Source organism: Anas platyrhynchos, chromosome 1 (genome assembly GCF_047663525.1).
Source record: "Anas platyrhynchos isolate ZD024472 breed Pekin duck chromosome 1, IASCAAS_PekinDuck_T2T, whole genome shotgun sequence".
Lineage (NCBI taxonomy): Eukaryota > Metazoa > Chordata > Aves > Anseriformes > Anatidae > Anas > Anas platyrhynchos.
Genome location: NC_092587.1, coordinates 183,767,739 through 183,781,370, shown reverse-complemented (window position 1 = coordinate 183,781,370; position 13,632 = coordinate 183,767,739). Strand labels below are relative to the sequence as shown.

At 42.9% G+C, this 13,632-nt stretch overlaps 1 protein-coding gene across 1 annotated transcript in view; it reads left to right on the top strand.

The window, feature by feature from the left end:
* The first annotated feature begins 9,768 nt into the window (after positions 1-9,768).
* The window catches only part of KL (klotho), a 49,656-nt gene continuing 45,792 nt past the window's right edge, over positions 9,769-13,632 (top strand). The window contains exon 1 of the mRNA XM_027470149.3: positions 9,769-10,555. Coding sequence (XP_027325950.2) covers positions 9,818-10,555 — 738 coding nt within the window. The 5' untranslated portion in view covers positions 9,769-9,817. The remainder of the gene's footprint in view (positions 10,556-13,632) is intronic.

Here is a 13,632-nt window from a genome sequence, read left to right as displayed (position 1 = left end):
CTGGAGACTGCACACACTGACCTTTCAGTCTTACAGCACTGTCTGCACAGTCAGCTGTGAGACTATCCTGGAGGATGCCCTTAGTTTCAGGAAGCACTCTTTATCTGCTGCACAATTTTTTTTTTTTTAATTTTTACTTTTTTTCCAGGTACCTGCCATACTGTGAAAAATCACCACTTTCCTGAGTTCATTTATGATCCTTTATGAAGTGCTGCTGGCCTGCTGAAGTAATAATAACAAACATGCTAAGGTAAGTCTCACACACTGCAGGCATTGATACTCTGTCCTTACAGCATATCTACTGCAAGGGATAGTCCAGAAAAGCCATTGCATACAAAAAGGAGAGTCTCGAGATGTGACGAAATAAAGGCATGAAAGATAAATAGAAGTATTAGTAAATTGTCTTCCACAAAATTTTCAACTTTTTAACTCAAAAGTAGATTTGAACTGAAGACAGAATAAAGACAAATGGACACAAATCCATTCCTTTCAATAAACCCATGTTTATCACCTGAAAATCAGGCTTACATGAATTTAAATGCTAAGTCAATTTAAAAAATAACAAAATGAACTCTTCTTGGTATTTGGTGATGCTACAGAGTCAAGGCAGAGAAGTGCCATACCAACCTTTGTGACCATAAATTGCCTGAGTGAACGCCTGCTCTGGCAGTGTGACCCAAAATCACATTGTGTTCACTCAATAGATACTAACAGAGAAATTGTTCAGGTACATATTGTTTCTCCCTCACTTTGCCTGCAAGGAGTCCTTTCCCTGTTTCAGCCAAAAGAAGGAATTGCTTGATGATGCCTAACTCCAGTACATTTTTTATTATCTAATAGATTTAAAACTCATTCGCTGCTATCTCCTGTGAAGCATACTTCATAATGCCGGTTGTCTGCTTTTCTCTCTGTGGGTGGGACTGTCTCACTGTGGGTATATGAAAGGATTTTTGCTACAAAGGAAATTTTTTGCAATTTTAAGAATCTAGGTTTAGATGAAGAATACATTACCATGCTGGTAAGAGAGAACATTCTTGCAGCAATGAATGCAATCAAACTTAGTTATGCAGACTCCAAAGCACATTTTTTCAAGTAGAATTTCTGTATGGGTTACGTTCTGGGTACATATAAAAGAGTATTGTAAATCAAAGATTTACACTTGGAAAATGCTTACTTTAGATGGTTGTACCAAACTGTATATGACTTTCCTATAGGCATGACAATTTCAGAGAATTACTCTGCTTAACTTTGTTACATGCAGTTCAAATATACATATTTAAAAATTTAATCAGTGTCTCCTTCACCCAAGATTTGGGACTTTTCTCACACTCATTGAGCAGACGTGTCAAACCTTATTTTTCTTAGAATCCCACAGATAGTAGTGTTCTCTAAGTTACCTGCTGGATGAATGGAACTAAAACACTGATGTGCCAACATGTTGCTTACTCACCGTGACATTTGAGCTACTCCTACATTCAGCAACTGGTGTTTTAAGTGCTGCATAGCTCCTCCTTGCTTATTATATTGCTCATCCTTCTTTGATTTACAACAGATGTGACACTGTAGGGGAAATTCAGAGTGGCTGGCAGAAATCTAATCACTGATCTTGAGAAATTTCAAAATAATCTCATAAATAGTTAATGTCACAAAACTGAAGTCAGTGGTAGTGCATATGTCTTCCAGATTCACCCCTGCTGTTTTGGTCCAAGGAAGAAGTTGTCAGCCCATCAGTTAAAGAGGGCAATAAACCTAAAAAATTTAACAGTCTGGCTCCTCAGGAGGAAGGATCCAAACACTTCCTAAATATTATTCTGTCTGTAATTTCACCCTAAGGAAGAGATGGGTGTGTTATTGCTTAAAAGATTAAATCTCTTGTCATTTCAGATGTGGGTAAAACAAGACATTATATTAATCACAGTAGTAGATGTATGGTGGGTGTATAAATATGATATAAAATTCCATCTTAGCACTAGTAGGGTGATATTCAGTTTAGGATTTGGCACCTAAATGTCTTCAATTGGACTGGATAAGACAGGACCCATGGAGGTCTGACCAGTGCAGATTGTGTAACTGAAGAGGTGAACAGCCAGTCGGGTCATGACTCCCATCCCTACACAGAGGCATTGGGTACCATTCAGAATGTATGAGGGCATCCCGTTTAACTTCCAGCTGCCATTACAGAAAAGCATAGATGATACACATTCACCTCCCCACAGAAAGGCAAAAGGTGCCATCTGACATGCCATGGTATCTACACAAGGATGATAGATATATCACAGGATCTACAGGAAACCTGAGCTGTTTCAGAGTATCAAGAGGAAGACAAGTGGGATATCTACCCAGATGTCATGTCAAATGGAAATAGATGCCTATATGTGGGCAGCTGATATGAGTCCTCTATGAAATATCAGCAAATCCCTTGCAGGTGTGCCGGTCACCATGGGCTGCTGGAGATGGAGCCATAAATACACGTTTGGGCAGGTGAATCACTCCCTCCATACTTTAGTGCGAGCTGACTCATTCTGTCGGCTGCATGCACTACATTGGTTAGATTTCCCTGAACTGTGATGGGCTAGATTTAGAAAACCAGCCATAGGCATCTACTGAGATGCCCTGGAGCTCCTGAGACAGAAATGTGGAATAGCCAGGTAAGACACAAGACCAGTATCTACTGAAGCAGGAGCTAGAGATCTGCCGACATCTAGGCTATGGTATTTCTTAGCTCACATACAGAAATCTGTAAGTAGACGCCTACATTCTGGTACCTTAGTCTAAAGCTGAGTCCTTTGTTCATTAGTGTTGTTGATTGTGGAAGGCTACAAGCTAGATAATTGTTGCAGAGGTCTGATTCTCAGTCTTACAGCTCTGGCTTTTTAAGGGATTCCTGACTTTTCATCAGGCTGCATCCATAGGATCCAAGTCCTCTTTACACACACTTAAGGAGTCCTGCATATGCTATGTCAAGCCACCATATTCTACTCTCCCTCTCTTACGCGCTATCTAGTTGGCTAGTTATTTTTTTCTGTAAGGTAAACATCCAAGCAAGCTCTAGTCATTACCAGCATCATGTGTTTTTGTTAGGCAATTTATCTTTATATACCGTATTTGGACATTTTCTGGTCTGCAAATATCCTCTCTACATGACACATACCCTGTGTAGGCTTCTTAGTTCTTTGATAGACTATAGACTTCCTACGTGTTAATCTAGTATCTGACCACTTATCAGACAGTCTCAAGCCTCTCATTTAGTTGCCCAGCTACAATTTGCACATTTCATAATTTTTAAGCATTCAGAGAAGAGCTTTAGTGTTTGCTGCTATCTTACCTACAAGACCTAGTAACAAGCCATAAATATTCTTTCAGTCTTTGCATTTGGCCATATCCATGCACTTGGATAGTTGCTTTTAGAAACCTACAGTCTGGTGACTGCCACTCTGCAGTGTGACAGGTAGAAAGCTATTTCCTCAAGCAGTGTTCAAAAATGGCAGGAAAAGCACAGGGGAAAAAAAAATAAAAGAGAGAGAGAGAGAAACTTACTGTGGAAATTATTTGACTTTCAGTTTTTGAAGTGGTGCATTGATTCTTCTGGATAGCAGCCGTGAAGAAATGCTTAATGTGAAATGCTTTGGCTACTGGCCATGAATCTATGCTTTCATGTCTCGGAGGTGAAATTCACTGCAGTCATCCTCAAAGTGTTTTTATTTATTTATTTATTTATTTTTATTAGAAAGGTTTACTTTTCAAGAGCGTGCAGTTGCAATATCTTGGCCTAATCTGGTTCAAGTCTGTAACTATATTTGAAGAGGTAGGGCCTGAAAACTCTTAGAAGTTTCTGTGCATATTTAGTGTTTCAGAAATAAATGCCTCGACTTCCCAATAGTTCTGAGCTAATCTCAGGAACACAGGAGAAAAGCTTTGCTAGATTATCTGGGAATAGCTCTGAAGTACATTTATGTGTGTGTGAAGCATGCAGTAAAAGACTAAATGGTTTCTCAGTTGACTATAAATCACATTTCAGTGCTACACACTTCAAACAGTACAGAGACTGAATTTTTGCTGTTCAGTCAAAATTGATTTTGTATAATGCAATAGTTATGTTTATTAAAGAGCATCATATACCTGTAGCCCTGAAAAATGTTTATGTATTTGCAGACAATGTTATCTGTACATTTAATAAGACAGCAGCATAGTGCAATGCAATTTAAACAAGTAGTTTATAAAGTTTCAACTCAGTTCAGTTTAAAATGTTGTAACTCTTAACTGCAGAAGAGTCATTTAGGCAGAAAATCTTAATGAGAATTAACATACCACAGCAGTTCTTAAAACCATTACTATTTCTTGGTGAACTGGTCTTTGCCATACAGTAGAAGAGACCAATACTGGCAAGAGCTGAAACTAAGAAATTAATATCTGAACTAAAGCATCATTCAACTGCTTATTGAGGTATAGATTTAGCAAACACTAATTTATCCTGCTGTATGATTTTAGTAGGAGCAGCTCTTATCCATTTACCTCTGGAAAGTGATCTAAAGATATGATAATAGAGGCAATTCTGCAGGATATTCTTCCCTGACTGAATTTAATGCATAAAAAATTCAGCTTCCATGTACATAAAACTCAGCATTGCATTTTCATTTTTTAATAGTAGTGCTTTTTATTTCTTCATTTAAGCCCCCATGGATCTTTCTTTTCATAGAAGTTGTGGCATTTTGCCAGAGGTTTTAAAATAATAGAAATTTAAAGAGTGAAGGGAAATGCAGCTGTGCCTGAACTGAGGAGATAGGATGACTGTATATGAAAAGTCACCGTACGTGTCTCTAGAGTGCTGTCAGCTCTAGACTGAACCACAGGATTCAAGCTTTCCAGCTATCCTGTGGAGACTGGATGAAATTGGTTTCCAAATGATAACAGTGTATCACAAATAGAAATTAAAATAGAAGTGAGAACAGTGAAATGATGTTTGTGTTCCTTTTTATATGACATCAGAGATCATAAACTGTGATTTTCACAGGTGTGCAACTCTTAGGGTTGAGATCCAGTCTACTACATCCCATCTAAACTGTAAAATCTGTTTTACCTCCTTGAGTGATCCAATCCCTCTGTTTTCCAGGACTTTCTACCTTAAAAATGCCTAAACTCATTGAGCGACACCTTATTTAGTCTGTAACTTCTCTGGACAACCCCCTTTACTTGTTCACACAGTCTCAGCAGACTTTGGGGAGACAGGCATATTTCTTTGCTGCCGCCAGGTTTAGGTTCCTGCCTAAAACAGAGATGAAGCCTCTGGCTTAGAAACTGGATGGCTGGAGCTGGCAAGGAGCACTCTTCTATTCTTTCTCCAACACTCCTGACCCTTTTCCCCCTGCTCTGGACCTGTCTTCCCAGCCAACCCTTTCTTCCCTACCCACAATAGGAAGAGAGATGCTGTATCTCTTCGTTGCCTTCCTTCTGCTGGCAAAGAGATGACGTCTTTTCCCTTCTCTCTTTGCCCATCCCTTCTTCCATCAATTTAGAAGGAATTTCCTAGGTACTTTTGAAGACAGGGAGATGATTTAGAAACTTTTGCCTCATCTTCCGGATAATAGGGAGTTCTTAGATCTCCCAGAAGTAAAGATGCCATTTCCAAGATGTCATTTCCACTGAAATGACACCCCAAGATGGCATTTCACCTTTCTTCCCCTCCCTCATTACTTTTTGTGATTCAGGGGTTGAAATGGGTTTACTCGTTTCCCTGAATCAGGGTTTGCAAGAACGGGAAGGTTTTGTAGTCCCTGCCATTTAGGTATAAGGAAGCATCCAGATACCACTGGTCCCCTCCTAGGTTACAATGGTGTTGTCATCCCTGCCACATTCAAATAAAATAGGTGTTTGTAGGCTTGACTTGAAGTTACTCCTGGTCACCTTCCAAAGTCAGAGGGGACAAAGGATTTGGAATTGCACTTCTCATACAAGGGGATGTTCTGGATTTGCTCACTTCTTGGAGACACATTTACAAAGGTGAAGTGAAAACAATTTGAATTTAGGTTTCTAATTTCTCACTGTCACACAAGATCCTGCCACAGAACAAAGAAGAACAATCCAGAGTCCTTTGTGGTTTAAAAAGGATTTGTCATACTGGATGCAAGAAATAGCTACAGTCCTCAGGTTTCAGAAACAGGCATAGGTTCTCTATGACACTTCCCTACTACAAAAAAAGTGGAGACAAATGATTTGCTACTTTCTGCTATTACTATATTAAGGGGATTTTGACATCTTCCCAAGCATTCTTCAGCAGTGTGCTAGTTCATTACACCAACAGGGTTATTTTGGACCTGACAGCACTATATTTCTAATTTCACTACCGTCAGTTATTATCTGTCTTTAAATCCATTCAGAATGTACAGTGAATGCATGTAACTAGTATGATCAAGAAAGAAAGAAGGAATAGCTATGGAAGGATGCATCTTTTTCAAGAAAATTGGACTTGTAACTCTGTCTCTGAGAGAATTGAGGAAGAGCTTATTTGCCTGGTAGGCTGCGATGCCCTGGCAGTGATGAAGAAGGTAAATCTAGAACGCCATTACACAGCTTTCCACTGGGAACAACTTTTCATCAGCAAGCGAAAGTAAAATTTGATGGCTTAGCAGTTTGCATTTAACAGACAGAGTAGGGAATTAGTGTTGTTATGCAGTGATAGAAGCAATAGAGAAAATGCTCAAGTCTAATTCGGAGGGTAATTTTTTTTAAGCAGTGTCCCCAACTGAAGTGAGTTTTGTGCCTTGAGAAGAAATGCTGAGGCTGTAAATCTATTACACAAGGCTATTTTCAACCGCATATATGGTTGTATATGTTTGGAAATATGCTTGTAAGCAGAGAAGGGGCATTAAAACAGAAGATGGCTGTGTTAGGCACTGAGACCGGTTGTTTTGCCACAGAGAGGAGCACAGATGCTACCAGTATAAGGCTGCTAGTTCTTCTGCAGAGGTTTTTAAAGGAGGAAGGGGTTTGCAGCACTGACACAATGCATGACATGACATCAGGGAAAGCTGTAAAATGAACTGAAAGCAGTAACAGAGTTCTTTTACCTAAAAAATGTCGGTATCCTCGAAGGTTCAGTCTCTTTGGGATAGAAAGAGAAATGCCCAGTCAGAACACTGTCGAGTTTGATTGTATGTCCTGACTGCACAGCTGGCAAAGAAAATTTCTCCACACAGCCTGAATGAAAACTATATCAGCACTTTAAGTATCCGTTATGTATATTATCAAAAGTTGAACCTTCAGTAATTAGCAATACAAAGAAGGCTGAAAGGTAACAAATCCCAATCTGCCGATCTGGGGCAGGGTTGGCAGTGTGCTTGCTCAGCAGCACAGACACAACAGAGCCATGCTTTGAACTCAAGGAGCAGAAGGGGAGCCTGGGGTGTCTGCAAGTGTTTGGCTGACCTTTCTGCATGGTTAATATTGCACAGAGTTTGTCAGAGCAGAAGAAAATATATATATTTGCCCAGAGCAGTGGGTGGCTGTGTTGTTCTAAAACATGAAAACAAGCTTTCTTTCTAAGAGAAAAAACAACAACATGCACACAGACACAAACCAAGCAACTGGAGGCCACAGTGCACATTTTCAGATATTTATACTATTAAAAGAAAAAAAAAAAAGAAAGAAAAAGAAGAAGAGAAAGCAGCTTTCATGTGACAGACATACAGGTGAAGCAACAGGTTAGTGCCAGTAATTCATGGCCAGGTTTCATCCCTCAGAAGTGGGCTGCTTACTTCAGGAGCACAGCCACTGCACGCTGCCTGTATAGTTTCTGGGGAAGGCATCCACCTCCAGAAGCTGACTAAGATGCTGGCTAGGCTGACTCACACCAACACCTTGAAGCTGTTTCTTTGCTTTGAGCATAGAGAAACTCTGGAAGAAATGAGCTCCTAATGAACATGCTTCACTTACATGTCTAACTACAAATAAGTTTGATTTGGGTTTTAGTTAATAATTAGCAAATAAAAGAAAATGTATCAAAATATATCTTAAGATCCCTTGTGGCACCACATACTTATTGAAGTTTTCTTCCTTAAATGTCAGCAATGGACTTGGCATCACTAGTGCCTGGTTTTAGGCTCAGATATTTCTGATACATCCCATTTTTCAAAATACTCAGGCAGTGAGCTCCAGCTAAGGTGTTACACTTCCACTGACATGGGGTGAGTAGCTGAACAGGAGCCTGGCTCTTCACCTTTTGCAAAGGAGCACAGCAATGCCACTGTGCAGCTAACAATGAATCTCCAGCTTCTGCAAGTACCATGTGATGCTGACAACTTTCTGTTGCTGCAGTTGGAGCTCAAGTTATCTTTTATTTAGGCTGTAATCAAACTTCAGTAGCTTGTCAGGCTATAGCAGACTTGTAGGAGTTGATGACCAGCCTGCCACTCACCTGCTCCCACACCACCTACAGGAGGAACCCTTTTAGGGAAGGGATGTTGGTGGTTCCCTGGGCTGTCCAGAGCTTCATCCGTCTAACATGGGAGTAAATTGGTCACCATTAATGGAACACTGACTACAACTCTGTAGCCTACATCTTTTGCCTCTTCTTTAAAAACACTACAAAACAATATGTGAAAGCAAATTGAATTGGTGTAAAAAAAAAAAAAAAAAAAAAAAGGCAGACTCTGCCTGGGCCTGAGAGGTGTGAGAGCCCATCCTACACACTAGAGAAAACTTTCGGCATCCCAGAATAGGTATTTAAATCCATCAGCTTCAGTATTAGTGATTACCTGTAATTTTACCTGGAAGGCGTTTATTTTCTAAAAATAAAATGAAATTATCTCAATGCCTTCACTCCTTAGTTAAACAATAACTTTATCTCCTGGGAACATCTCTCTGTCCTTAGCAGCCTGTCTAGGAGGTGTTTTCGTCTTAGATACCCCAGATCGTGTCAGAGTTCACATAACTGAACACCGACTATCTGCAACATGTTAAGCCACTTCTTGGCCAAGTTTCCTTGTCTGAAGGAGAAGACAACAGCAGCCTGAGACCTTTAAAAAGATTCCTCTGCATCATGCCCACACAGGCAGCTAAGAAGTGCAGCCAAATAATCAGACTGAAATGCACGGCTTGATTTGCTTCCTCTGCATACAGATCTGTGAGGTTTTTCTAATTGTCACTTGCTTTGTATTGGGTGAAGACCCCAATTCAACAACATCCAGCCCCAGAACGGAGTGGGTGCTGTTACTCCGAGGTGCCAACCCGTGGGTTGCTGGGCAGTGTCAGTGTATGAGGTCCTTGCCCACCAAGTCTCTAATTATTATTACACCAGCAATTGCAGCAGCGGCATCTCTCGATGTGATAGCACGACGAAAATACTGGGTGAAGGATTGAAATAAAAAGGAAGAAAAGCAGCAAAACCCAACACTGCCCCTTCATTCCCTCACGCGAGGTGCTCCCCTGCTCTAACTCCGGGGACCCCGCGGCTCCCCCGACGGCTCCTCGGGGCGCTTCAGGGGCAGGGGTCGAGCCGAGCAGCGGGGCAGGGACCCTCGGAAGCCGTGGGCAGCCGGGGGCCACCCCGAGGGATGCCAGAGGCGACCCCCGAAGCCGCTCCTCCCCGCCTGCCCGCCCCGTCTCACCCCGGATCCCGCCCCCGGAGGCAGCCCGCTCTCTTCCCCGAGGGAGCCGGCTCCGCTCCCCTCGCCGGGCGGGCAGGATGCAGACGGCAGCTCCGAGGTAATTATTAATAGCCGTGCCCACCGGCACGGGGGGCGGGAAGGGGAGAGGTGAGGATAAAAGGGGGCGGCGGGGGGCCGGCAGGAGGGAGCCGCCGTCGCGGAGCCCCGCCGGCAGCATGGCCCCGCTGCTGCTGCTGCTGCTGCTGCTGCTCGGGCAGCCGCTGCTCGGGGCACCGGGGCAGGGCTCGGGCACCTGGGCCCGCTTCGCCCGCCTGCCCTACCCTCAGGACCAGCTCTTCCTCCACGACACCTTCCCCGACGGCTTCCTCTGGGGTGTAGGCAGCGCTGCCTACCAGACGGAGGGCGGCTGGCGGCAGGAGGGCAAAGGGGCTTCGGTCTGGGACACCTTCGCCCACCGCCCTGCCACGCCACCCGGGTCTGGCTTCACGGGTCCGACGGGCGGCGACGTGGCCAGCGACAGCTACAACAACCTCTTCCGCGATGCCGAGGGGCTGCGGCGTCTGGGGGTCTCCCACTACCGCTTCTCGCTGGCCTGGGCCCGGCTGCTGCCCAACGGCACGGCGCCCCTCAACCCTGCTGGGTTGGCCCACTATGACCGGCTGCTGGGCCGCCTGCGGGCGCTGGGTGTGGAGCCCGTCGTCACCTTGTACCACTGGGACCTGCCGCAGCACCTGCAGGACACCTTCGGTGGCTGGGCCAGCCCTGTCCTGCCCGAGCTCTTCCGCGACTACGCCGAGCTCTGCTTTCGGCATTTCGGAGGGCAGGTGCGCTACTGGTTGACCATGGACAACCCCTACGTGGTGGCCTGGCACGGCTACGGCACGGGGCGGCTGCCGCCGGGTGTGCGGGGAGGCCCGCGCCTTGGCTACCGGGCGGCGCATCACCTGCTGCAGGTAAATGGTGGGTGAGCGGTGGGAAGGCGCGGGGCCTTCACCTCCCAGCCCTGGTGGCTCTTCGGTCTATGGGTTATGTCAAAGGGAAGGGTACTCTCAGCCCACCCCATTGCGTGGACCCATTGGCCGGTCTGCTGCCAGTGTGGAAACCAAATTAGCATGGAACGAGGGTTGGGGCTGAATGTGCCTCCATCTCCCCGATGGCAGGTGGGCAGCCAACTTGGGTTGGCCAACTGGAGGCACGAACTTTGTGTTTGTAGTTGCCTTAAGTAAATGTCAGTGCACTGAGTTAAACCATTTTCTGTATTCAACAGAAATGTTTAATTCTGCCCTCCAACGTTTGCAAGTGCGTGCCACTTCAGTGTCAGCTTACAGCTACTGTGGAAGTACTTAACACAGATATTGAAGGAATTCAAGCGTTTGATTAAAAAAAAGTCTCACTGAGTTAATGGAGATGGTAGAGCTGGCTGAAATATCTTATTGAAATATGTTCTTAACAAAGTATGGGCTTTTCTGACAGCGTGAACAGTTTTTGGGAAAAAAAGACCCTATGCTCCACTATTCTAGTAAGTGGCATCAGTGATTTGCTATAAATATTTTTCATGCATTGTGTGTATACATGCTATAATTGTTAAGTGTGCTGGAAGCACTTGCAGATTCTCAGGAAGAATTAAGCAAAAGTGTGTACAATTTTTTTCACCAAGGGGCTAAAGGATTCAGTCTGTCCAGCTGAAATGGTATGGCCAATAAGGCATGATCTGTCATACCTCCATCCGCATTCACAAACACTGTTAATGTCCTGCTCTGTGTATGCTTATCATCATCAGGTGTGTCGTAGAGTCTCATATGATGAGAACATTGAGAAAACATCCAACACATCTTACTTAACTTTTTGCTAGTTTCCTACATTACCTTTGCATTGTTTAGTGTTACAGGTATTTCAAGACTAAATACAGATGGGGAAGATGGGGTCAAAGTATCAGAAGGCACTAAAATTCCTGGTCCCGTAACTTTTAAACTCTTTAGTAACCCTTAGATTGCACTTGCCCAAGTGTAACGCTGTGATTGTACAGTTGACTCAACTAAACAAGTAAATGAGTATTTATATGACTATTATATGACTATTAATATTACTGTGCCTAAATTTCAGCATTTGCAGGGAAGGTACCAGATTTTGCTGCAAGGCTTCATCACCTAACGTTGTGCTTTTCATAGAGTCATCGAATAGCTGTCAGTGCGTTGTTTGCTACTTTGCTAACTTTGCTTAGTTATTCTGAAGGCACTGGGACTGTGTGTAGGGTAAGAGCTATCAGCTTGATGCCTGGAGTGCAGAACCTCAGGAGCAGAAGCTTTGTTTCTCTCTTCATGCAGAGGACATGCAACAGAACTCATTAGAGCTGCAAACACTAGCACTCGGGTTGTCAAAATGAAGATTACCTTGGAATCATTACTTCAACTCCAAGAATGGCAGGTTTACTGAGATGGAGTTTAAATGTTGTCTGTCACTTTATTTTTTTTTTCTGAAGTGCCTCCTTTGCTGTGGAAAATGGGCAGTTAATAAGGCAGTTCATATTCTGTATGGTTCTCCCCTCCACCCTTTGTTCAATTTGTAGCTTCAGACCTGAATTAATGTAGGGCTCTGAGAACAGACAAATAAAGATAAACACCAGTTTTGTCCTTGGCTTTTCTATAGTGCTGTCTGTCTTGAGTATTTATATCCCACATCACCACAGTATCTGAGTCTCTCATAATCTGTAGCATATGCTTGTTTTCATAAAAGCCCTCCAAAGAAGGGAAATGCTTTTAACAAATGAGAAGCCAAGGCATGGGCTTGCCTAGGCACTGTGGAAAGTATAATTAAATAAGGAAAGTTTACCAGTACTTGTTGTAGTGATAGAACCTCAGCATTAGTTTTCTCCTTGTGACCTCATTCAGCTTGTTCACAATTAGTAAACACTTCTTTTTATGCAACAGTGTAAGGCATCATTTTTTCCACATTTCATGAACAAGGAACTGAAATACAGGTACGGTTAAGACCAAAAGTGTCCACTGCCTGTTTGTGCCCTTTTCCTGGCATGTTTTTTTTTTTTTTTTCCCCATCAGTTATACTTCCAGTTTTTCTACAAGTCTGATCTCAAAATCTCAGATTGTTCACAGAGAAATCAGGAGATGTGATGTTCATGGAGAACTTCCATCTGTGAATCTGGCTCCAGGTAGGAATCTTTAGCAGAGGCAGAGATAGAGCCTTAAGGACAGAAAAGTTAACAGCTTTAGTGCTGTGATCCTCTTTTTTTTTTTTTTTTCCCTTACATTTCCATGGCTTATTCATAAAAAACTTTCAAATTGTGCAAGCGATGAGGTAGGAAGCTACAGGGTATTGCTTCTTTGACTGCACAGCCTTATATCCATAGAGAAAGTGTATGTGATCATGTAATGAAAGACAAAATTATACCACATATGGTAAAAGCGTTGAATTACATTTCCATGTGCAAATTAAATTCTCCTCTTACATAATTCTAGAGTGATTGACTTTACAACTTGAATAATGTTTTTTAATGGGTGTGGGGAAGCGCATGTAATTTTGTAGGTGACTTGGGTCAGTTATTCTCAGGAGCTCATGCAGCCTTCGTTTGTATCAGGAAGCTGTACAGCTGTTGCACTACCTCTTCATAACATCATTTGGAGGATGTGCACACCACCAGTGCTGCCAGGAGATATGCTCCTCACAGCCCTGTCTGTGAAGATGAGGTTTTATTATCTCCCCCACAAAAAAAAAAACCTTTTAGCTGCCCAGACTTTTGATGCTTATGTCTTACATTTCCTGAAACACCGAGTCCTGGGCTTCTTCCTAGTCCTCTTTCCTTCTCTGTGGTGTTCTTGTCTTTTTTTTTTTTTTTTTTTTTTTTTTCCATCGAAAATGAGCTTGCAGAATGTGTTAATTTTTTAAAATGTAAAACCCATCTTCATAAATGATTGTTTCTATGTAAAGGAGCAGACTAACTCTTAATATGCATGCTTTCTGGCATTTTTTTCCTTATTTACAATATGCAGAGTGTTTTAAATGTCAACATTTAAAA